Below are 27750 nucleotides of genomic sequence, written 5' to 3' on the forward strand. Positions count from 1 at the left end.
ATACGCAACGTATGATTAATATTCACTTTATATGAGATTAATAGAAAAAATAGTAGACTGAACAATACTTCTTAGTAAAAAAAATATATTTTGGTTTGTGAACTAGAACTAGTACCTATTTAAAAGAAGCCAAGCACTTTTACATCCAATTATACCCACATCCAGTCTAAATAGAAATTAGTTACATATACTTTTGTATTTTCTGATATATTATGAATACATAATATTTTTTACGGTATTAACTTATTCCTCAATGTAGATTATTTTTATATTTAAAATTAGGGGAACATTAAAGATCCAACTTAAATTTTATAAATGTTTCTGTCCACCCTATTTTACAGTACATTATATTAAATTGATTACGATTTTAATCTCATACAGTACAATTATCCGATCTGTTATGACATCCGGTTCCTGTTCGGCCATGATTGTTTCTTTCGATTGTCAGACATAGCTGATAGGTTAGTTCGTTTATGTTAAGTTATTTAATTTTACAAGATATATCTATTTAAACAAGTCAAATTATTGCGTAATCTAATTATTTTTCATAATGCTATATTATGTGTAGTTTGTAAATATATCCAGCTTGTAACTTCTGTATTAGCTTTTAACAGCTCTGGCCACGCCGTTACAAGATGTTCATTATATTCTTACAGAAACCTCAAGATGCAGTTGCACATCAGAGGACAGTCTACGCACGTTCTAGACGTAAATGGAGATGAATCCATTGCTCAGATCAAGGTAAATTGACAAAATTAATTTGCTTTATTATTACAATATGTACTCATGTTATTACTTGACCTAACCTCTACTACGATATTTTCTATTTTAATTTTTAAATTTGATTATAACAACTAAATAAATATATCTAAGATATAAATAATATATTTAAACAATCATGAATTTAAATATATATCATATACATATGTATATAACAGCGCGTCACATCTCGTCTCATCATTAGTTATTATTTTCTAATTTTACTTATTACAGGAGCGCATCTGTGCCCTTTCTGATCTTGGAAATGAAGAAATAACTTTATCTGCATGTGGGTCACCTCTTGAAGATGGTCTCCTTGTATCTGAATTGGCATCAACAGAATTGGACCTTACTGTACCATTGCTTGGTGGTAAAGTGCATGGTTCCTTGGCTCGTGCTGGTATGTCATGTTTTAATATACCTTACTTTCATTTGTAAGATAAGAGAATTGTATTTGTTACAGTGCCAATTGTATTAAAATTATTATAAGGTTTTAGTGTAGTGTAGCACTGAGGGAGATTGTCTAATGAGGAATATTTTGAGTGTCAATCATCTAAACTAATTCTGAATAATAAATTTTTAAGCATATTAAAATTGTTGGGGCCAATCATGGTGGGGCTGCCAAAGTGAGCTGTAAAATTGACTGGCTGTGGGTTCATTCCCCACTCAAGAAAATGAAATATTTATTTAAATTTTTATTTTCATTTCTTTATTCTGATGTCAAGGCACAGCGTGGGATTAAGTTCCGTCACTTAACATGCAATGCCTCTAGAATTCCCTGCCTCTGCCTGCCCTGCTGTGTGAGAAATACATTGTGAAGCTGATTTAAAATCATTCATTCAGCCTTGTTTATTTAATGACACAGAAATGAGAACTTTAATATAATTTTAATGACAAATAGGAACAAAACTGAACAAACTTATAGCAAGAGATACCACAACAAATGATGACATTATCTTTGGTTATTATATATTAGTCTATTAAGTGTATAAGAAACTGGTGTGTTTATCTTATCTACAAAATATAATGTCTATATATTATAGTATGAGTCATTTCGTTTTCTAATTGAAGTAATACAGTTTCATGCTGTATTCCACATGAAACAGGAGCAGTTTGAACTTAGTGTTACAACACTCTGTTCTCCATGATGTTGTTATGTTGTTGTTATATGTATTTAAATTGTTTTAGTTTTTCTTTTCTTTATTTTATTTGAGTTTAAAACTTGAACATAGATAAAATTATGAACCAATAACATTTAAAAAATATTATAGTGAGTTATAGCTAATAAGAATGTTTATTTTTAGGTAAGGTAAAGGGACAAACCCCAAAGGTTGAGAAACAGCAAAAAAAGAAGAAGAAGACTGGTCGTGCCAAGCGTAGGATCCAGTACAACAGAAGGTATGTTTGTATTTTTAAAGCAATTAAGATTACATTGTTCATGCACACTTAATAGTTATGTAGTTGTAAAATTTGCAATTTTTTTTTATTTTTTATTTAGAGCTTTACATATTAACTATTATTATTATTATTCCTTAGAGAACCTTCTTTAGAGATACTGCAAAATCGCTTTCTAGTGTCGATATGTAGCAGGCATTCTGTCCTATTTTCAATATGTCGCACCCTTAGAATTATGATGACCTATATAAAAATATCATGTTTTGTGAAATGTCAAATAAAGATTTGTACAATTAAGTTTGTATACAAAAATTAGGTTAATTAATTAATTTTATAAATCATTATAAATGATACGATAGTAAATATTTTTTAAATTAATTGTGTGTGTTGTGTATCACGGTTTTTTTATCAGGTCACTGTAAGTCTAAAGGTGTGATGTTATGTGTTAGTGGAGAAACTCAATACCATCTGGTTTTGTTACTAGAACTGGAAGATTAAATCATTTGTTTCCCCTAGTGGGAATTGGACCTTCAGTCGTCGCGTATACACTTAAACTTTCTTGGTTGCAATGAGATACAATCCACCAACTTAATTTTTAATGCTTTTTTATTAAAATATTTTTTAATCCTTTTTTAGGAAAAAAATACATTTTTATATTACGTATACCTGGGAAATTTAAAAGTGTGTTAGCTTAAATTAAAATTATTTTTGATATATTACATGTTTTTGCTATTTCAGGTTCGTCAATGTTGTCCAAACCTTCGGCCGTCGTCGTGGACCCAACTCCAACTCATAGATATGTATTGTAAATAATGTGTTGCAAATATAACATCTGATTTGCCCCAAATCTCGTTGTTTTTATTACATAATAAAAAAAGAATAAAAAAATAAACCAGAAAAAAAAACATGGGTACAAGATATAATTGGTGATTTCTTTCAATCACAAACTGTCATATTTCAGTTCCAAATTTTAACAATACTGATAAGAAACAGTAAAATATGAATTTATGTAGTTTTTTTAATAACTAATATCGCTGAAAATACTGACTGCATCTGTTATATTTTGGTAAGAGCTACATTCGTGCGCCATCTAGTGGTGAGTTTCTTCATTACTATATACTATAATATGTATATGAATATTGAACGGTAAGAGTATGACATTAACAACGCCATCTAGTAACGAGTAAACTTTTTATTACACTTGTATATTGTAGTACCTACCTAAATGTCGGAAATTCAAAACAATACAAACTTGTGAAATTTTATAATTATAAATATAAAGGCAGGCATTCGAGGCATTGCGTGGGCCTTGGTTCCACAGCGAAGAAATGAAAACATTAATATATAATTAATAATTAATTCCTCCAAGTGGAGATCAAACCCATAACCGTCGCGTTGCAGTCACACCCTTGTGCCCCTGCGCCCCGACGGCCTATTTTATTACGCCTTAATACGCCATTGTTTAATTTTATTTAGTTTATTATATTTACTTTATAAAGTTATTTGAATTAAGCAAAAGTGTGTCTTTGGGTAAAGTGAGAATAATAAAACTGCATAAATAAACAACAAAGGTATTATATTTAATACGAATTTGCTGCGGACGTAATAAACTTTATTGGAAGATAATTCCTGCTTGCATTATAATTTTTAAATAAATAAAATAAAGTAAGCAGGTTACATCTAATATTGGCACTGTGGCGTATATTTGTTCACAGCATTAATTTTCAGTCTAAAACCTCAGTCTAAAACTTTTATTAATAACTGATTAATTGACAGACAACATATAGTTTCTGGGAAAATTTCTGGGTAGAGAATTTAAAATTTTATATGTGGGTTCTACTAACAGAGGGTTTTTCGTAAGTTAGGTTTAGTCATAAAAAATATTTATTCTACCTTCTATATCAACAAATACACCAAAATAGTTTCCATATATACAAATATACTCAAAGAGGATACAAAATGACCAGAACTGTTTTAGTAAAGCTCTTTGTAGACTGGGTGCGGTGTACAATATTTTTAAAGAATATAACAGTAGGTTTATTTGTTTTGTTTAATGTATTAAACAATTTAATACAATTTGAAGCAAACTGTATTAGTGAAATCAGAGATAACTTTGTATAGGCATACGTTTTATGCGGTAAATGTTGACATAGAAATAATTTAAAAATTTCAATTTGCGGCCATAACTATGATTTTTCATCTGTATACACTCATAGACCACAGCCACAGTCATATTACTTAATCTAATGATCGATTACAATAAACAAAACTAACATAAATACGCTGTAAAATGGGTATTTGGAACTTTATTCAAGTTTCGGCGGTTTTGGTCGTCGAAACCTAATTTTTTATCTAAAAAAATATAAGTAAGTATCATTTCATACAATAAGGCACAAACATTGATAACATCTAACCTACAAATTACATAATAATATAATAAAATCACTCATTTTGCACGCATGCGTAATAATAAAAATAGTCTAAAATTATGTACCTCTTATCAGATATATGTAGGTACGTTCTTACAAATTATAATACAGCTAATGCTGGGTTCACGTCCGCGTTCGTGGCGAAATTTAATAAACAATTAGATAAAATTTCGTCATCGAAAGAGCAGATGTGGCCGACACCTAACGTAGCACCACACGATGACGGAAACGTCGTTACAATTGAGTTGTATTGTATTTTAATATGAAAAGTGTTTGAATGTCAAATAAACATCAAGCCCCGTTTACACTTACTTATTTTTTGTAATACGAATAAATGATGAATTGAAATGCATGCATAAATGAAGTAAAATTTCACGTTTGATACATATTTGACATATTAATTTTACTGTAAATATACGTTATGTTTATTTTGCTTCTATATTCATATTAAAAAGTTTTGCTTAATTTAATATGTAGGTAGGTACGTGGAGCTTGCGCACAAAGTGTGACGCATGTTATAGAATAATGCGAGTGTAAACGTTGTTCAATTTCGTATGGTTCCGGTAACCGTCAAATGTATTGTAACGTTAATTTCCTTCCCACGTGAACATTTTATTGATGGATGAACTTACAATGAGATAGAAATATTAAATATTTTTTTATATATCCACTTGAATTGACTACTAAATTGCATAAAGGCACAATTTTAAATTCATAATGAAAATTGCACATTCAGTATTTCGAGTCTTTGTACTTCAATTATAACTAAATCTATTTTAAATGCACATTTGACTCAAAAAACATATTGAGTCCTGCAATTTGACCAATTCCATTGCAACAAATTCATTTAAGTATAGAATATAAATATCTGTTTATATTTTAATAAATTGATTCATTTGGAAATATTCACATTTACACTATGCGTGTTGTAGAATATATGGCAAGTATGTGATGTTTTAAGTACAATATTTGTGTATAAAAATATACTCACGTATCTTAATAAATTTGAGAGAGCATTTGACTCGCAGAATATAATATGTAAACGTACAACAATAAGTACAAATTTATATATTTTTATATAACTACGTGTAAAGGGATCGTTTATCTATAGGATGTAAATTTCCTATGTAAAATATTTAGATCCAAATAATTATAGTATACAAGAATCTCAGCGTAAAGTATTTACTGTATAATTTAAAAACTGGAAAGTACACGGCAGTGTCAAGTGAAAATAAAGGTTTACACACTAAATAAACCAATGGAAACGTCCTAAAACGGACCATAGATAAAATACAACTTATGTTAATGCTAATGACATAAATAACGTTAATGTCAGATTGCAAGTCAGCTTAGTGTCAAGAGTAATTTCGCATAGATTGGTAAATACTAAATATAAATTTATTTTACGCGCTGGGTGATGACGCTAGTTTGTTCCTTGACTTTTCCCACCTACTGATGTAATTTACAGGATAGCACATAAGAGCAGAGAAGAGAAGGAAACCGCCGGATACACAGAAGGAAATTTCGAAACTCTTCGTTATATCCATAAGGGCACCTGCAAAGGAATAAATAGTTAAAAAATCTATAAATATTTTAAATTTCTTATATATGTAAACTATACAATTATGCAAATAAAAACGTAATGTTGAAACACATTGCCTTCCTTGGCTGTAATAGCGACGGTCGTTGACCTGATTACTTTTCGCAGGAATCAATTATTTCCATTTCCTTACTCTGGTAACACAGTTCCGCCACTCAGCACTCAATATCTTAAAAAAACACGCACCCAACGTTGTGAGGGACGTAGTGTTAAGACACTACGTTCCCTCTGCTATGTGCGGGATACAGGACATAGCTAAAAAAAACATAAAAATATACAATTTCAATTTGTAGCATTTTCATTGATGCCTTACCAGCAATAGGTGCACCCAATAGCGCTCCTAAGCCTTGGAACAACAAGAACAATCCAAAGCAATTCGTGAGCTGCTCTAACCCAATGTATTCCACTACGAGGATGGAACGAAGAGACGCGAAACACGCTAAAAATAATAAAATAATATTACGTAAATGGAAAAATAACATTTAAATAATGTTTATGTTAATTGAATATAAAAAGCCACAATAGGTGGTATTGTGGCTTTTTATTTACATAAATCTTTCATAATGTCATATTTTAGACTGTTATTATCATAATATAAGGTAGGGCCTATAATTATCACGTTTGTAAGTCAAAAAAAAGCAAAATATTTTAATACAACGAACACAAAAAATATTTAAAAAAACATTAGAAATGTGACTGGTTTGTAAGCATTTATACTTAAACTAGCGGACGCGCGCAGCTTTGCTTGCGTATTAAGGGGTGAATTCTAATAACCCATGAAACATGTATTCGATGAAATATTTTTAAGAGTCTAAATTTCAAATTTTATAAAAATCGGTGGCGATTTAAAGATTTTTCCATACAAACTTTCAACCCCTTATTTGCACCCTTAGGGGGTGAATTCTAGAAAACCATGAAACACTTGTTCAATTAAATATTTTTAAGAGTCTAACTATCAAATTTTATAAAAATCGGTGGCGATTTAAGAATTTTTCCATAAAACTTTCAACCCCTTATTTGCACCCTTAGGGGGTGAATTCTAGAAAACCATGAAACATGTGTTTAATTAAATACTTTTAAGAGTCTGAATTTCAAATTTTATAAAAATAGGTGCCGATTAAAAAAAAATCTATACAAACTTTCAACCCCTTATTTGCACCCTTAGCGGGAGAATTCTAGAAAACTATGAAACACGTGTTCAATTAAATATTTTTAAGAGTCTGAATTTACAATTTTATAAAAATCGGTGCAGATTTAAATTTTTTCCCATACAACCTTTCAACCCCTATTTCGCCCCTTTAGGCTTAAAATTTTTCAAAATCCCTTCTTAGTGGATGTCCAGATTACGAAAGTAAACATCTGTCCAAATTTAACGTTTGTACCATCAGCGGTTAAGGCTGTGCGTGCGTCTTACCTCAGTCAGTGAGGACAAGTCCTTTTATATATATAGATATATGCAAATTTAGTTTATATACATAAATTTTGAGATATGTAAATATAAAGAACCCGGTGATACCTATTATTCAATACTTAATTTTCCAGTGCTTTATTTAAACCGAGCGGGTAATGGACAACTCTATATTAATATAATTAATCTGTCATTCATTATTTACAATGAAAGAATTCGGCGCAAAATGAAGAACAGAATTCAATACTAGGTTCCCTCTGCCTACCCTGCTTTGCACGGGATACAACGTGATGCTTATAAATTTATTTTTATTATTTAATAAACATGGAAACACTCACCAATAGCCAATCCAAATATGCCGCAATACGTAAACTGATAAGCGTCGTGGTAGTAGAGGCCGCTGACCATGGTCGCTATACCTCCGGCGGAGACGGCGATATTGTTCAACCACAAAGGAGAGACGTTCGGCATCGACGAGAACAGTCCACAGGCAATACGACCGATTATATTGGTAACCGCTATCGCTGGCACCAGCATTAGACTGCTGGCTTCACTGACACCATTCATGTCGGCTCTCGCCTTCACGTACATAAACGGTACGAAGAATCCAAGCATCGTAAAGAAACCGCTGAGTGCTAAGATCACAAATGTAGGAGATTTGAATAAACTGACATCCAACAAGGTCGCTAAGGCTCGTTTCACTGCTTCGGGACATAGTTTGCATTTACCAGAAATTTCCTCGCGTTTCTCTTCCTGGGTTGGGACATGGGTAACGTGTAAATGATATCCTAGCGATGTCCTTGAAGTGTATTGGGGTAATCTGGCTAAGGAACCTCCAAAGAAAATGTCGTCCCTATAAAATGGCCGCGCTACTAAATCAATATGAGAGCGTCTCGATTTGTTATTAGTCACCACTTTAACGGACTCAGAAATTAGAGGTTCAGCGTTATTACTATTTGAATCCTCTTGTTCGTCGTTCTCGGCGACGGGTATGGCGATGAAATGGAATGGTTTCTGGTTCTTCATGGTGGTAGCGGTTGCCGAGGATCGTCTGCTCAAATGTGAATTGCTTCCTTTGAAAACTTCTTCAGCGGTCGGGTATCTTGTATTATTGGGTACTCCCACCCACGTGTGGGGGCTCACTTTGTTCGTAAATCTCATTTCTGGTGGCATCGATATGCCTGAGTCCAACTTGTTGTGTAATTTGAGCATGGAGTTCAATTTCTCCACAGCCTCCTCGTGTCTCCGTGACGCGTCTTCTTCCTCTTGTCCGTCGGCTAATGTTACACGCACTGGCTCTATCGGCCTGAACATTGCTCCAAATATAATGCAAAGAAGGACGAAACCTGCAAAAAATGTATATTACTTATAAAAATAATTCGATTTGGTTTTGAAAAAATAATATAAAATGCTTATATACATACCTATTATATTACCTACAACTTGTACTCTACATATTTCAATATCAAGGTTTTCAATTGTATTGAATTATAATTTGTAAGTACAAAAAAATATGTATTTTTTTAAATATTATCATTAAGTACTTATTATATAATAAGAGTATATAAAAAAGCCATCCTGACGCACCGTAACGCAACACAGCGTCTGAATGCGACAGTTGTGGATTTGTGGGATTAGTACTCAATTAGAAAATTCAAATTAGATAATTGAATCATACCTATGTATATTTACATTTTTTCTCTCTGGTAAGAAGACATAACATATTTCGCTACTCAACACGCAATGTGACGAAAATTGGTTAGAAAGTGGCGAGCGGAGTGTCGTAACACTAGATTCGCTTACCTTAGTATACGCAGGATACAGACACAGAGCAAAGCTAAAATAAATTACAAAAATATCAACTGAACAGCACTATTAAATAAAAGTAACAAACCCGCATGTATGACCAGGGTGACCCGCCACCCCACTTGCTTGATGAGCATGTCGGTGAGGGGCGCGAACACGAAGGTGCCGACGCCGGAGCCGCACAGCGCCAGGCCGGTCGCGAGCGCGCGCCACCGCTCGAAGTAGAAGCCCACCGTCAGCACCGCCGGCATGTAGATCATGCAGAACCCTATACCTGTATTATACAATAAGTTCATTTTACTATCCTTAACTTAATTTTAAGATTAAATTTAATCAACATTTCTTTAATCAAAAATCCTTATGCTTAATAATATTAAGATAGATTATATTTTTCAGTGATCATGATATGATTGGCCAAAATTAATTGTAAAGCAATAAGCTGGTTAAATTAGGGAGACCTTCACCAGGTAAATTACGATTTTGAAACGGTCCTCATTAATATTTACACTTTAGCATATAAGTACATAAATAATTTATCCTTATACCGAGTAAAACGATAACAGGAAAATTTAACTCTGACGAAATACTATATAGTGGCTGGGTTTTATGATAAGAAATAGTTTAAAATGGCGGGGGAAAAGGAAAACATAAATAGATAAAGATAAACTAAGAAAACCTACCTCCCACGATCCCATAAACGAGATAAAGGTATTCAACACTTGTAGCGAAATATGAAACGGCGAATGCTGCACTCGATATTAAACTGCCGACAATTGTTACGACCCGGAAACCATATCTGAAAGAAGAGATTTACATTTATTTTACTTTTTAAAGCTCTGTTCTATATGTGTACAGTCAATTAACATATTTATATTTGTACATGCATTAAAAGTATTAAAACAGTTGGTAAAATTTTATAATTTATTCATTCATGTTTCAAATAAATTATAAAAATGGCTCTACTTAATGTTATTTAATTAAAATATACTTATAATTTTATTAGAAAAGCGTAGTACGATTAAATACTTGAAAAATACAAGAGTTAAGCAAGGATTAAAAACAAATAAGATTAAAGTTTAAACTCACTTGTTAGCTAACGCCGAGACGAAGGGACCCGCTAAGAGGTAAAATCCTGCGAGCAACGAGTTCACTGGGGCCACTTGTCCACTACTGGCCTAAATAAAAAAAATAGACGATTAAAATAAATAAAGAAAATACCTAATAATTAATTTACTAACATTTTTTATTGTGGGTATCACGTCATTTATTTTCAATAATATAATTACCTATCAAGTTATTTATTTACACGTTTCATGAGTAAAATAAAAAAAAATGTGTATAATTTTTGAGGTAATTACAGTACAAATTGTGTTATTTTAACTTCCTCTTAGAAACCACATCCGTACGGCTTTGCGTTAATGAGTTAAGAAATAACATGTTGCGAGTGCACATGTTCACAGTTCTAAATGAGTTAAATTAACTAAGAATATAAATACTTTTTATATAATATTTATCATATCAATTATACCGTTATATAAAATTATTATTGTTTGTATATAAAAAGGTTTTATATTTATAATTATTTATAATATAATTCTTTTGGATTGGAAAAATGAGACAAAAGGCGTATGAGTCAATGCCTCCGGTTCAAACCCTATCCTTAGAGCGCTTATATTTACAAAACTTGTAAAATAGGATACGTGAAAGGCAAACGGACATATTTGTATCTTAAGATAAAAATAAATAAACAAAAATTATTTAGGAAAAACTTTGAACACAAGTTCCGAGAACTCTATAGGAAGTACTCGTAAAATTCGACAAAAAAAATCATAATATCAAAAAAAAACGTGTCCTAGTACATTAAAATGATAGTTTTATTAATAACAAGGAAGTAATGACTCATTCATTATAATATATTTTGCATCTAGACTAGACATAATACGTTTTAATCGTGCAACGTGGAAGTCTACCTACAAATACGAATACTTCCCATATTATTCGTATTTCCGTTTTCGATGCTCTCTCACTGACCCATTGGCCTTATTAGTGACAGTGACAGCGGCAGCTGGCAGGTCCGTTTACACATGTTGCATTTTTACATTTAATCGAGATATCAAAAATGATATTAGCAATCGATTTAAATATCTCATAGCGGTTGATGTCAAGTACGCTAAACGGTACATTGACACTTGAAATGTAAGATGTTATTGAACTAGATATTTTTTTATTTAATTAATTAATTAAAGAAATTAACGTTAAATATGTACGCAGCAAAAAAATAACTGTAGTATTTTTTTTGTTGTTACATATTTTATATTGGGGCATAATTTAATGGCATAGACCGATTTTTTCTTATAACACAAATGGAACGGAAATTATACTTTCATAATACACGTATTTTTTTGTTTTCAACATAATGTTGCATTAGGGTGCAAATTTTATTTACTGCACACCCCTTTTCGCCGAAGTGATGACTCACTAGGTCTTCATCGACCTTTCCCATATAATTGTTTCGAATTTAACTTAAAGAGCAAAAAAGTGTTTGTAAAATATAAAAACAAAACAGTATTTTATTATTCAGTGTTAGTATTCTATTAAACTATTTAATCTGTTGCTATTATTATATTACTCTAAATTATTTTAAAATTTTTTACTGATACTGGTACTTATAGAAGAAGACGATACTTATAATAATAAGTAGGTGGAGGACATTGCGCCTAAAATTATTTACACTTTACTTATGTAAATAAGACAAGTATATTTATTAAACAGATTATAACGCGTACACGTACAGCTATTACGAATGTTTATACTAAGAATATTAGACACTGTAACATATGTACATTCTTTAATTTATATATTATATACTTACATATTATTTATACATAAATAGAATATTAGCAAAATCTAGATACAGTCATTATTTAATTTATGAGGTGTAGCCTAATGGAAGAAATTAGGCATTCCATAGATTCACTACGCGTGTACCGGGCTCATGCAATATACCAGTAAACCTATATTTATATAAATATATAACATTTTGAAGTGATTTTTGTAGTGATTATATGTATAATATATACAATCACTCTCTTGTTAAAGCTGATATATTAATTTATTTATCATATAGTACAAAATATAAAATTTACATAAATAAAAGAAATAATGTAAATTGAAGAGAAGTAACGCGCGTGCATCGTAATAACAAACTAGGCGTCTAGACACACTCATGTTTCATTCACTCACGATAACCACCTACAGCTGTGTCCGCGGGAAAGTGTGTTTTATTTCCTGATACTAGTTACTACTAATAGCTGGGGGACCGATATAAATTATGTATAAAGCGAAATTAATAATTCCGTACTATTATATGTATGTCTTATAGACGTTTACATAATAATAATAAGACCAGTAATGGCGCAGGTGCACAAACGTGCGTTTGTAAACTGTTGTGGATTCGATTCCTTCTCGTGGAAATGAAATATTTAATATTTTCATTTCGTCGTTCTAGTGACAAGGCAAAGCGCAGCGTTAAGTTCCGCTACATTTATAGTAGTAGGGAATGAACGTATCTTAATGGAGTGGTTTAACATTAGGTTCCCAGGTTCCCTCCTAATAATAATAATAAGACTTAAAATATGCCGGTTCTATTAAGATATTTACTTTAGTAATGATGCACGGTAGCTAGACCAACGGTTGGCTGTTGGTATAACGGCACGACCTTAGGTAGTAACTGCATTGAAGCAAGGCCCTTATAGCATTCATGCTGTGATGGCGATAAACGGAATCAAAGGGATAATGAATAAATATTTTATTATTTTAAATGTGAAGAATTTTCCTAGCCGGGATTAAAAAAAAAACAATTTTAAATGAATAAAAAAAATTAAAAGTACCCTACTTTACCTTACACAGATCTTTTTGTATAAAGATTATTTTTAAGCTTCCTATACCTGTACAATTATTACACTTATATTCTTTTGATTGATTATTAACTTAACTTAATGTGATAACATTACATCTGAGCAAACAACCAATACCAACGAGCAAAGGCACTGTAAGAAAACCTTGTTAATAGTTTTTTAAATTATATTTATTGTGTTTTTCTTAGATGACATATAATATTAATGTATTATCCTATCCTATCCTATATCTTATAAAACAAAGTCGCTTTTCGTGTCTGTCTGAACTTTCTAACTCTTCTTCTTCTAAACCACCGAACGGATTTTTATGCGGTTTTTACCATTAGGTCGAGTATTTCTCAGGGAAGGTTTATATATAGTTTATTAGTTGTACATTCTTATGTAAATTAACATAAATACGATAAATGTGTATAAAGTCCTACCCGTTGAGACACTTTCGCGCATGCGCTGCTTTAATGGTAAGTACTACATGAAAAAAATGTACTGGAGTATTGTTCCTCTTAATAAGATCTACAAAAAAGTTCGCGAGAGCATATTTTTATCTTTTAAGAATAACGTGTAGTGATCATATTTCTGTCTAAAAATAGTAATTTCAATATATTTTTTATTGTGAGGGATATTTTTCCATAATGGTATTAATCCTTATCCTTTAAAATACTTTAATAATTTTCTACGTTAAACGAAGATATAATTTGCTGTTTACACTATTTCGAAATTGCGAATAGTTTTAGAGAAAAACGCATTTAATTGTTGACACATCACGCCGTTGACTCATCAGCTGTGCCGACTCAAGTTTTACTTATCCCTTACTCTCAGCATATAAATAAGTATATTAGTTACGTTGGCCATTTAATGTAGATCAAAACTGTCTTTTACTGTTTTTCATTTTAATAATTACTTTAGAAGTTGTTACAATATCAAAACATCCTTGCTGCGAAACGCGCCCCGCGACGTTTTGGTTATACAAGCGCGTCATGAGCAGTCATCGGTGGTTCAGTGGTAGAAAGCCCGCCTGCCACGCGGGCAGCCCGGGTTCGATTCCGGGCCAATGCATTCTATTTAATTTTCCTCACAGGCAGCCACGTAGTGCTTGCTTTTCACCAGGGACAGAATACCCTCTTAAGCATTAACCACAAGCTCGAAAAAAAAAACCCGCCTGCCTTTATAGCAACGAAGATTTAGATGCGTTTGCACGTATTGGATAATCGGAGTTGAATGTATTATTTCAGCGCGATATATTTGGTTTCATATTTTTTGTAGTAGTTATTAGTAGGTAGGTTTTTGTTTATAATTTCTTCCGTTTAAAAATAGTCATTTAACTATCTAAAAATAGTCATTTAAATATATTTTAATAAGTACTTGAAAAGATTAGTAGCACAGATTTAAAATTACGGTACCTACTAAAAAATCCTTGCCGAGTAAAACAATTGGAAAATCCTTATTGAAACTACGAAAATGCGGCTTGCAATAGAGTTTAATTAATTTTCACATTATCTTAAGTGCTTTGCAAACATACATTATATGAATAATCCAGTAGTAAAAGCGGGCGAAGCCGCAAGGGGGTCGCTAGTTCATAATATTTTGCTTCAAAACAAACATATTTACGGTAGTACGCTGCTTATTACGCCTGCGACTCTACGTAGGTAGTTTATCTGTTTACATTGTCATTGATTACTTGCCATTACTACTTGTAGAATGTCATAAGCTCAATTATATATACATTATGTATTTATATATGAATGTATATACATATCTATATATATTAAATTATTTATAAAGATTCGTACAATCTATTCTAGTTGGATTATTTTGCTTGGAAAACGTTACTGATATAGAACATGGATTACGAAACGATCGTCCCACACTGTCTTTGAAACAATTTTTGTTAACACTTGGCAAGTGTTCAAGCTATAACGTATTTGTAGACGAATGATTAATGTAAATGCGTTTATATTGTACAATGAATTTCTTTTAGTGAAAAGGTCAAAGCAGTCAACTGTGTCACACCTAAAAACTTATACCTACATTAATATTATAACAAGCTACTATTGTATGTAAAAGTATACATATTAATTAAAGTGACGTACATTTACATTCAATAACTAAGTATATTCATCTTTTCAATGATAAAATAATGATTGTCGTCGCGACGACGCATTTACTTGAAATAACTTGGCAGCTAACAAAATAAATGGATATATATATTGTTAGTAAGAAAGTTATTGTTTGAACACTATTGTTTATAATGTAGACTGAGAATCTGATTTTACCGTACTAACGATATGGTTCTTCGGAACAGTACTTCGAAATTCTCAAATTATTGTTTTCATACTTAAACTACGCCATCATCGAAGATGGAAAGCCCTGATGGTAGGTACCTAACACGATTTTGTGTGTGATGTCTGATGAAAACGTATAAAAGTTAGTATGTAATATTTTTAGCTATCATAAATTACAATATTAGAATTCATATTAAAAATGCACATACGAATTATTAATAAGAATGTAACAAGTTATTAACTCATGTTGTTTATAAAAAACCCCTTGTATTGATACATATCAAAAATGCAAGAATGGCGTCTCGAGGCCGGCGGTGCGTTGCCCTCTGATGGTATGTTACTTTGTTCTGTAATGTACCCTGGTAGCTGCACTTTCGCCAATCGAAGACTTCACTTTTAACCAAATGTGACACTTAAATTATTTAATAATATTTTTCCAGATCTTTAAGTAATAATCATCAAAATCCATTTATATTAATGGTTTAGTTATCCGATAACACAATTATTATTTTCTCCCTTTTTGCTGCATTATGCTCTCCTTTTTGAAGTCTATATTAAATTTGTTTGTAAACTTAACTTTGTAAAAACCATGACAGATTTAAGTTTTTTTTTTTCTGGCGATTTCAACTAATGACAATTACATAGTAATTTTTTAACTAGTTACGAGTATATGTTTTTTAATGATGGAAAAGTAACTCTTGCATTACAAAGTATTAATTTACTTTCATTTCTTGGTAAGCTATATTATATCAGGGACAGACCTAAGCCAGCGGTCGCGGGATATTTCCACGCATTAAGCACGGCGGCGTGGCGCTGAGGCGTAAATTGTATAATTAAGTGGGCACCGTACCTCTACTTTGACGTCAATGGTGGGGTTTTGTAAAAGTAGAATCTTAAAAATGTTAAGTTGATAAGAAGAGGAAAAAGTGATATTTTTCAATAGATATTAATATTTTTAAATAATAATTATCTTCTTTTTCTTATTTATGTCAAGAACTTTTATGACATTCATATGCAAAAACAAACTAGGTTAAGAGTACATAGTACAGTAGACACATGACGATGGATTACAGATTCATTGGCAGCAGACAGCTTGTAAAGATATTCAATAACAAATTATTTATTCTGATATTTGTTACATATAGCTAGCCTTCCTGCATAAAGTTATATAGGAAACTATTATAATTTTCTTTAATATATTTGTTTTAATTTATTAAATGTACTTAAATCGAATATATAACCGGTACAACAGTTTATATTAATTTATCAATTGACAATCTCGAGCCACTTCAAGTAAATAAACCCTGACATTTAATTATCAATTTTTGAGTAATTTTATTTTTTTTGTTATTTTAAAATAAATGTTATCAAAATCATGGCGCCCTAATATTCGATACCATTATTTAGTTATTACGTAAGAAATATCAAAATTGATCATGAATAGGTATCTACGTAGTATGTAGCGCCGGCGTCGAGGCCTTGGCCTTAACGTTATGGTAATAGCAGTCATTGTTACGACGGTCGGTAATCAAACTTAGTTCAATTTATTTATTCTTTTCAATCCTTTTTTGTTTCACTCAACTAGATTTGAACAAGGTCACATTCATTACGTTAATTCTTAATTTTCTTATCATCAGAAAAACATAAGATGCGCAATACGCACTGTACTTCACGTTTTTTTATATAAATACGCCTAAATATTGTTTTAATTTGTTTTAAATTTAACTTGAGGAAAAAAAAAATTTTAAAGAGAAAATTAATTAAGGTTCATTTATACATCTTTAGCACACATTTAAAAATATTCAGTATGAAATGCATGTAAACTTCTTTTTTTTAAAGATTTTTTATTATATCTTTAGTTAATATTAATAATGTTATTTAGGTAAAATAAGTAAGACAACGACCGAGACATGAAAATATTTGTGTATATACTCGTATGTCATCTTTCAATTTACAAACGTCCGATAATTAAGAGTCGTTCCCATTATGACCTACTTTTATTATAATTTTGGACAAATGTCAATATTATTTGGAAGATCTGTTACCTCAAATAAATAGAATACAATAACGTTATTAAATAAATAAAAAAAACCTAATGTTAAATACGCAATGACCTTTAAAGCCAGTTTTAAGAGGCTTGTTTTAGTGAACAAACGGGTTTTCTTTATTTGTCCTAATATACTTAAATGATAAGCCTTAATTATTTAAATATATGGAACTAAAAATGATTATTATTTTCTTCGAATATTTGTTGTTAAACCTGTTAATTTTTTATAAAATCTTTTTAAATAACAATCTATTTTTGATATATTTTATTTTATTTATTGAAAAAGTTGTAATCTACGAAAAACAATAATACATTTTGCACATATTACATATGAATTTTTTTATTAACAGAAGCGAACAGTTCCTATTTCCTATACTAAATAGAGTCAAATTCTGAATATTTATATTCAAGATTTATTTTTTAGCGTTTTCAAAATATTTCAACCGGAAATTCAATAGAATACTATTTTTTGATAATATTCGTCCAGTGTAAATAAAAAAATCTATCTCATTTATCGTTTAAGGTCGGGGGCACGGTTGTGACGCGAGAGCGCGGACGTGACCGCACGAGTTATTAAAATTCGCGTCTGTCTCTAGGTATCTTTTATCTTAGAAAATCGTTTCATATTCTCATAAAAATATTTCCAATCTAAATATTTATTAGTCTATATTCGACACATGCTTCAAAGTTTTATACATGAAGCGGATTCAGACAAAATATATAATAAATTCTTGTTTATATATGCAATAGCCATCATGTACCTGCGACGTAATATAAGTAATAATTTATAACTTAGATTTTATAATCGATAAGTCTTACGCCGAATTACAGGTTTGTAAAAAAGGAAAAAGTTACTTACATTGAATTCCTCTTGTATCGGCTTCAGTAGAGATCCTCCCGAGAATATTATGCCATCAACAACAAAATTACACATAAAAGAGGCAGCTACAACCACCCATCCCCAGCCACCATCTGGTGGAACCACCTAAACAAAAAAAATGATAAAAATTAATATCTTATTAAAAATATATAAAAAACATTGTATAAAAGTGAAGAGTTAGAATTAGACTTGTAGATACCATAAAAATACTGAAGTGATTCTAAATGATATTTCTAAATGTATAATATCCTACAACAATTGTCACTTCGCCTTGCATTGGAACTTTTCGTTTTTTTCTTTATTTCCAGGAACAGATAAAAGTCTTTTAAGCACATTTTTTAGTTGTCAAATGTTGATTGCATTTTATTCTCCTAACAAGCGTGTAAATTAACTTTTTATGATTATCGTAAACTCAATTACGTTATTATATAATCGCAAGCAAAAAATAACGATTTTTTTAATTGTGTTAATTTTAACTTCACAGTAGTTATTTTTTTAAAGAGTTTTTCTAAATAAAAAAACTAATGAAATTTTATATGTAAATTTTAATATGGAGTTTTATAAAAGACCAGAGAAATTACAATTGAACATTACAAATTACTATTATTACATTATACAGACACTATAAAGTATGAATAGTTCATACTTATCTCATTATTCGTTTATTCGTCGTAACAGTTTTTTTAAATTCAAATAAACATAACTTACAAATAATTGGGCATGCTTGGACGACGTAAGTAGTTATTTAATTTACTAAGTAAATCGTTTAATATACGAGTATATATTTTTCTAATAATTCTAAAGAAAATTATTTAAATCAAAATATTTTTACACGCTCTTATGTTTTTGGATATCTTTGTAATAAAAACAATTACTTTCGCAATATAAAGCCTGTGGCTGGCATTGACAATATAGATATTGACTTACCCTGTTACCAAGTATTAAAGCCAATCAACTTATATTACCTAATATTATAAGAGTAATTTTTATGTTGTAAGGTTTTTTGTAGACATTTTATCCTATAGAACCTATTTCTTCACTTTGTTTGAATTATGTGTTTCTCTTATCAGAGCGGAGAAATGAAACCAAATTTAAATATAACTAAGTATTCTCTTCAAAAGATTTAATCCAAACATCACTCACGCTTCGCCGTCAATAATTTAATAAAATAAAAGTTACGTTAATATTTCTTTATTTAGATATTGTTAACAAAATTAACAAATTCATGTAGACGTGTTAAATAAACATAATAATTTTATTTCTTTTTCTCTTTACTATAAAACTGTTGCATAAAATCATTCTTCAAATTGTTATTATAAAATAAATGCCAAAAATAAGTCCGAACCATATAAAAAAATCGGCTGTGACCGATAGAGCTCTTTTCATAATTTGCTTTTTTCTTCGCCAAATGTTTAATAAAGCCATTTTGTATTGTGTTCAATTTTCTCAAAGGATAAGAAGAAGTAAAGTCATACCAATTTCAGCAATTGCTATCGACATTGTTGCGAAAAGGAAAGCATTTATCACTTTCTCAGCAATTTTACGTAATTTCCTTTTTCTCTTTAAATTATCATTCACAGAGGTCATGGTATATGTCATGATATATGCTGGGCTTCTTCTTAATGATATATATTTTAATCGAGCATATTATGTTTGTTTTTAATATAGAAAATCATTACTTCTATTCAGGACAGCTACATGTTTCTATACATTCAGATTTTTTCTCTACAGCGTCTGTTTGTATTCTAACAGCTTTTTCACATTTAGATTTCCTTGGCTTGACTTTTTCAAAGTTTGAAAGAACTACGTAAATGTGATAGCTAACTATTAGGACTGTTACTGTATTTATATACGGCCAAAACGGCATAGCCTATAAGAAGTTAACAGAGGCATATTGCTTAGCCTCATTTTCTAATTTTGATATAAAATGGTTGGTCACGATTTATTTTCTATGATGTTTCATTTTAAGTGACAGTACGATGTTTTCTTTTTCGAAAAGATATTTATAATGTGCCAGATACCCAAATATCATTTTTTTCTTAAATTATGCGTCACAGATATGTTATAGAATTATTATATTCATGAAATTAAATTTTAATGGTATTTTTTAAGTTTATTTAAAAATAAGTATGAAAAATCTCAAGATAACTTTAAAACTTTTGTAACATATCGATTTTGAATACTTACCAATGCTGCTTCTGGTTCCGAGTCATCGCTGGGTGAGTCGCTTCGTCCTAAGCCGCTCTCTTCAGACGATGGCGATTCGAACGGACGCTCGTCCGTAGCTACTCGCTGTACCATGGTCAATCCTGTTATTACAAATACTATTTTAAATACTATAAAATACTTATAAACATATATTTTTTCAGTAACCAGTTTTTCGATATAAATATTTCTGATATTTCCTATATTATATAATTTTATTATTATATAACTTAACTTTGTTGTTAACTGTGTATATTAAAAAATATAATATTATCATTTAGTCTTAATGATTTAAGTATTTATATAACTACCTGACAATTACATACGTATTTCTCATAATATATGTAACTATGTTTAATAGCCTATCGTAATTGGTTTATTATACAAAGAATGATAATGAAGAATACTATTATAATGATAGAGTTCAATGTTCTTGAGCTCTATCATTATAATAGTATTCTTAATCATCTAATACGCATTATTTTAAGTTAGTTTCTAGAAGGTTCGAGCGACATTATAAATTATTTATTTATGATAAATATACAACTTTAGATAACTGCCTTCTCTATTTTAGAATCATATACTAACATCACTAATTTGTATACCTAGAGATATAGAACTAAATTCTATGAAATAATATTAAAACTCTCAACGTTTATTATAGTTACGTACAATTAGTTAATATTTTAATTTGTAGCACAATATTGTAACGACAATTTTGATTTTTTGGGATGATTAGCGTAGTATAGGCACACTCAAGAGTTCGTTTACGTAAATCTTAAAATTATTGGAAAATTAATATACTAAATTCGTTTTTAATATTTTCTTATACATTTGGTCTACTAATTCTTGTATGAAGATTTAAAGACACGTGTAAATATATCAGTTGTATAAATAAAAATCTAAACTTACATTGTAAGAAGTTAACTCACATTATGACGTTAATGGTAACTTTTCTCATGGACAAATAATTCATTATAATTGAAAAGTGAGACAAACCGCCTGAAACCGGATTTATTGCGTCGCTTAGTCTTAATTTTTTTGTTATGTAAAATTTTATTGTTTTTCAAAATTATAATATGAAATATTCTGTTATCATAGTGATATAAATAATGACCTGCTACGATTATGGAAAATTTTAGCTATTATTAAAATATCATAAGATTTTCAAAGAAACTATTCTTTTGTACAAGTCTTGAAAAAAAAAGCAATTATAATATACGTATAAGTACATATATTTAACAAATGATTTACAAAAGTTTATTATTTCGTAATGGAAAAATATCTTTTCAAATAAAAACGAGAGCAGATAATGTAACAGCTGTATGACCTTTAGATAAAAGTGTTAATAAATAATTAAACGGTGATTTACTGGACCTTAACATTGCACTAACGATAAGCTCACGTGACGTTGTAATATGAAAATATTTAGAGCATTTAATCTTTTTAATATCTTTAATTGGCGTATCTTTTATATTAGAAAGTAATACTCTTATAAGAATGTGAACCTATAACCGGCTTGTACAGTTCATCGCTAAATTGAGCCACATTGGAGTTTGCGCAGGTTGTTCGAACTACATATATAGCTATTAGCTATAAGCCTGTAGCTTATTTAAAATTATTTATTTTATTTTAACTTAAATTAGTTATACCTAAATATTGTTATATTAGGAATGTCAAACGGGTCGTCGCTCGTCCGGCGCGCACCCGCAGACACGAGTGTAAATCACAAATAATATTGTGTTCGAGAGCGATAACGCATACTGCGGCTGCGGTGACCTCGCACTGCGCTCATATACTGAACGAATATTCTATCACAAAAAAATCAAGTTTTTTAACAATTTTCACTCCTATATTTAATGTTTTGGCAAAAATGTGTATTTATTTAATTAAAAGTTAAAAAAACAACAGCTTCACGCTGTATCCCGCACACAGCAACGTGGACAGAGGGCGTTTTAAGCAGGCGAAGCCTAGTGTTGAGACACTCCGTTCACTTGAGCTATGGCGTGCTGAGTGGCGGAAGTTAAGATCGCGCTTTATCAGTGCAAGGAAATAATATAAATTTTAATAAATTTAATTTCCTCTTATGGGGATTGAACCCACAACCAGTCACGTTTACAGTCACACTTTGTACCTCTGCGCCACGACTGACCTTAGCAGTTCTCCTCTTAATAATTTATCAAAAATGTGTATTTATTCAATTATTATAAAATAAATTAAAGAAAGTTGAAAATGCCTCTCATATTTAGACAAACGTAGCTCTACATTTCATCTTAATGCGGGCTGCTAACAAATTGTAATTTATTTGTAGTCGACTATCGTAACTGTTCTAAGGTTAAGTGGTTTCCTAGAAAAGACAATACCTTGTACTTATTCTTGCTTTTACTTAACATTCCGTAATAAATAATCTACTTTGTTGCTCTTGTTTGTTTCAAATGGAAAATTATTACATTAAAGTGATGTTTTTTTTTAAATAAAGTGAAAAATATAAGTGAACGAAAATTATTTCCAACTTTTATAAATTACGATGAAACATATATAATGTATTCATATAGTTAGTTGGGTGTAATGTTGCGAGTTGGTACGATTGCGTCAACTTCAGATAAGAAAAGCGATAACTTCGTAGATAACATATCAAATTTAATATTGGCTACCCCCAAATATTACAATAAAGCTCCGATAGCTTTATTGTAATTTATACATTTTTATATTTTTATATATTTTTATTGGTATGAAGGTGTGACTGTAACGTGACGATTGTGGGTTCGATACCCATTCGAGTGAATGAATGATTATTTGTTAACATTTTCTTTTCTTTGCTCTCGCACCAATGCAGAATGAAGAAACAAAGAAGTTCGAATTCCCTCTGCCTATCCTACAGTGTGCGGGATTTCATTCACGTTTCAGATAATTACAAGTTTGGATTAACTCAGCTTTGGCAAGTGGATATTTATAATATAATATTTTTATTAATATGATAAAAACATAACAATAAAAGCATATTGAATCTAATAAATCATAAAGACATCATAATTATTATAATAATAAAATATTTTACGTTTGGAACAAGACAAAATCACTTACTTATGTAAATACATATGTATGTATGTACAAAAATTATCGACGATATTGCGTCAACTCTACAATAGATAGCTGGTCTTACTTTTGACGCATTTGCTCACTAAACAATGAACTAACTAATTTTTATTTGCTTTTAGCGAAAACAAAAGCGTCATATATTATTTGATCTTTGGAATTCTGAATGACGCCAGTCGCAACGCAGGGAATAGAGAAGAATATAAATGCGATAGATGGTGGGTTGGATTCCTACTTGAGGCCTTATAGTTTTATAAAATATTTAATAAAAAAATAGTGTAGTTAATAACAAAATATTGTTATAAGTTTATAAACACATTTTGGGGCGCAAATATAATTTAAATGTATTCAGATAATTTAAATATGCAATAAGTAACGTAAGTAGCTTACTTTTCTTTCTATTTTTCTTTTCTGTCAATTATATTTATCATTCTACATTCTACATAACCCTCCTTAATTTTATAAATGTGAGGATGGATGTTTGTTCCCCTTTCACGATAAGTCTACTGAACAATTGAAATGATACTCTATATATATATATATATATATATATATATATATATATATATAGCTTAGACATGAATATAACACATAGACAAAAAAATGTGTAACAATTTTGAATTAAGCTATAGTACCTATAACAACAACTTTGAGCCGGCGAAGCCGCTTTTGACGTTTGACCGCTAGCGTTAGTAGTTAATGTTTTCTTCCTCGTTATTAGCTGAATAAATGTTATTACGCAGATACGTATAATTACCGCCTGTTTAATTATTATTATTTAATAAATCTACATGCACAAGGGGGTGTTTACTCGACTCTCAACAAGTGTTATCAACAGGTCAAACACATGAGGAAGATATGATGATATGCAGAAAATAAAACCATTAACACTAAAAGAACCTAGTTCTTGGAAATACGAACAATTGATAAATAATTATAATATTCTCATATATCATCTTAATGTGACATTACAATATTTTTTTAATTAAGAGAATTTTATTATCTTTATTAATTTTGCACGGTCACTCAGGGAGACTGAATGTAAAGTATCCTTATTTTTAGCACAAACAAATCCTATTAGTTGGGTAAAAACTCAACGTAACATTTAATTTGACAAATTACTATTAAAAATTAATATAAATTAAAGATTTCAAGTTGCAAGAACCCTCTATAAAATGTAATAGACTTGAATGAACAGATTATAATATTAACTAATAATAATAACATAGCAAGTAAGAATTATTGTCACTGACCTCGCCCACTACTGCGTATACAGTGTTGACATTGCTTTCATGAAAACTTCTTTGCCGCAAACTAATTACTTTATCATCGTCGTCAACCAACGTATAAGTCTTATATTTATATTATAATATATAGATTATATAGACAATCAATAATTTCCTGAAGTAATATAAAATAAATATATCTCAATCATATTTGTACGAAATTCAATAGAAATAGTTTGTAATTATTATACAGCTAACACTTTTTAGTTTCTACATCGATTATTAAAAATTAACAATGAAATAAAGAAAATGTACATTTTCGTTGGAAATTTACACAAATTTGCAAGACATCGTTCAATTTATTGCTCAATCATAAATTATATGACTAGTATAATTTTTGTGGGTTTTCGCTACTTTAAAATATGGACGCGAAAGATTGGAATACAGAATAAAATTAAATATTTTGTGATGACTTTACTATACTATATTATAATATTGTCTTTATTTCTTATGTATACTTCGTATATAATATACTAGCGGCCCGCCCGCGGCTTCGCCAGCGTAAACTACGTTATTATTAATTTCTGTCTCCATGAGTACGTCCTATAAGTGACGGCCATGCAAAATTTGAGACTCCTAGCATTTGTAGTAACGAAGTTTCATACAAACTTTCAACGACAAAAACAACCCCTTAAGAGTCTAATATTGTAAGTTCCCGTCTTAGCGAGCACCTACGACCTATAAATAATTCCTATGCAAAATTTGAGATTCCTAGCACATGTAGCAGATAAATTTAGTCATACACATTTTGTTAAAATTTTGTTTTTTTAAATAATTGGTGTTCATATCTTTTAGAGTGACAAACTAAATGACATAACAAAGAGTACTTAGTTTACCTGTTGGACAAAATATTTATCACAGTATTTCTATACTATAAATAATTTTTAATAATTATCCTCTTTTGCCGTTGTACTTGTAACAATTGAATAAATTTAACGATTATTTTTCATTTCAATATTATTTAAGTTTCTTGCATTATTTTTGTTGCGTTAATGAAATATACATACCGTCGAATTCCTGGCTAAATCCTTTAAAATTTAAATCTGATTTCGTTATATACATTTGTTCATCTGGATACATCATTATAGGACAGCTTTTAATATTTTTAATGGGATACTGCTTTTGTGACAGTAAACTCATCTTGAGATTACGTGATGACTCTTATTGTTCTCTCCAAAGCTCATTCGCACTCTCTCATGGCGCCATTTACTTACAATATCATTTGAACTTTAAACTTAAAAATAAACAATCCGATATTAAACACTTGTTCACAGCTGAAATAATATGAACTCTAAGAAAGTTTATCAATATCCAGGAATGTTGTATAAGAAAATATTTATTATATGGAAATTTCGTTTAAAAGTTTTGTTATTTATATTGGGAATAAATAATAATATTTATATAAACAAATTTATCAATGTTTGGCTTACTAAAGTTATACTAAATTTTGCTTGTTAACTTATAAAGGTTATTTTATTCATCTTTTCATTGCACCAGAAAAAATCAATACAAATGATAACTAGACTACAGTACGTAGCAATGACAACAGCTTATAGATTATTCTATAAATATTAGTTTAAAATTACTTACATATTCATAAATTAACATTTAATAGTTATTTATTGTCATAAGATTAAACTTTTACTATAAAATAGGTTCTGTAAACGAACTATGACCTAAAGGTATGATAGCAAAATTGTAACTGTGGTAATTATGCAAAAAATATTATGTTTATATCACATTATAACCTTATGTAAATTTTCAAGTTCTATGTCATTTGAACACTTGTATAACAAGTTCAGGTTTTATAAATCAGGAATTTGCTTCATATTGTGCAAGTCATAGAGAGGTGGCCTTATAAACAAAATTTAGTTAAATATAATATTATGAAATATTATTCAATATTTTTACTTTGATTATAGACGAAAAACAATAAGTTTAAAACTTAGAAAAATATAATTGAAGAAAAGAAAACACGACTTATACTCGTAATAGCGTGTTTCTAAATTATCGCTTCAATTAAAATGCTTAGGTACTTAATTGCTCTAACAGCTGTAATTTATATATTTAAATAGACATGAATGACATAAATTAGATTAAGAATTAGAACAAGGTGTATGTGGCAGTCTACACTCTTGTATAGATCAAGAGTTATTAATTCATCTTTTTCATAATTTTGAATTTATAAATTAAAGAATATAAAAGAGATATCGTCCGCACGTGGTGATTTTGAATTTAAAATTCTTTTAGGAATAAATATTTATAATTATAATATCCAGATATATTGAAATATGCAGAGAACTGAATTACGGTTAATGAATAAAAAAAACTTATTTAAACTTTGCAAGATATTTGATGTTTTTTTTTTCAAATAAAAAATATAGGTAAATAAAAAATACATTATAATCGCTTTAACAGGATTAAAATAACAGATAATAATAATAAAGGTGCCTTCTAAATATGAAAAACAAAAAAAGACAATGTTTTATAATTCTTTTAAATAAAGTTTTATAAGCACGGAAAGTACCTACCTACTTAAGAATTATTTTAAATATATTCTTCTAATATTGTAAAGCATTTAGAGAAAAGAATAAAAGAGAAGAATTTTTGATTTAGTATATATTTAGAGTTAAGGTTGAGGTA

The 27750-nt window shown here is 29.8% G+C and overlaps 2 protein-coding genes across 2 annotated transcripts in view; one reads left to right on the forward strand and one right to left on the reverse strand.

Annotated features, from left to right (window-relative positions):
* Positions 1-370: 370 nt before the first annotated feature.
* Positions 371-3001, forward strand: RpS30 (ribosomal protein S30). The gene is made up of 5 exons (XM_085202212.1): positions 371-461; positions 657-741; positions 994-1159; positions 2064-2157; positions 2893-3001. The coding sequence occupies exons 2-5, from the start codon at positions 667-669 to the stop codon at positions 2948-2950; spliced, it is 393 nt and encodes a 130-aa protein (XP_085058338.1). The 5' UTR covers positions 371-461; positions 657-666; the 3' UTR covers positions 2951-3001.
* A 712-nt stretch (positions 3002-3713) lies between these two features.
* The window catches only part of LOC146529199 (monocarboxylate transporter 14), a 29459-nt gene continuing 5422 nt past the window's right edge, over positions 3714-27750 (reverse strand). The window contains exons 2-9 of the mRNA XM_085202211.1: positions 20708-20829; positions 18500-18625; positions 10484-10572; positions 10078-10193; positions 9486-9671; positions 7930-8937; positions 6497-6622; positions 3714-6138 (exon numbers count right to left, since the gene is read on the reverse strand). Of these exons, the coding sequence (XP_085058337.1) occupies positions 5987-6138; positions 6497-6622; positions 7930-8937; positions 9486-9671; positions 10078-10193; positions 10484-10572; positions 18500-18625; positions 20708-20821 (1917 nt within the window). The 5' untranslated portion in view covers positions 20822-20829 and the 3' untranslated portion in view covers positions 3714-5986. The remainder of the gene's footprint in view (positions 6139-6496; positions 6623-7929; positions 8938-9485; positions 9672-10077; positions 10194-10483; positions 10573-18499; positions 18626-20707; positions 20830-27750) is intronic.

Source organism: Heliconius melpomene, chromosome 18 (genome assembly GCF_056956725.1).
Source record: "Heliconius melpomene rosina isolate 202511_hmr_F chromosome 18, ASM5695672v1, whole genome shotgun sequence".
NCBI lineage: Eukaryota > Metazoa > Arthropoda > Insecta > Lepidoptera > Nymphalidae > Heliconius > Heliconius melpomene.

Bases quoted from the DNA above. Each gene is read 5' to 3' on its own strand.
- RpS30 (XM_085202212.1), top strand. From the start codon at position 667: ATGCAGTTGCACATCAGAGGACAGTCTACGCACGTTCTAGACGTAAAT. The intron at 742-993 runs GTAAATTGACAA...TACTTATTACAG, and splicing joins AATCCATTGCTCAGATCAAG to GAGCGCATCTGTGCCCTTTC. The intron at 2,158-2,892 runs GTATGTTTGTAT...TTGCTATTTCAG, and splicing joins AGGATCCAGTACAACAGAAG to GTTCGTCAATGTTGTCCAAA.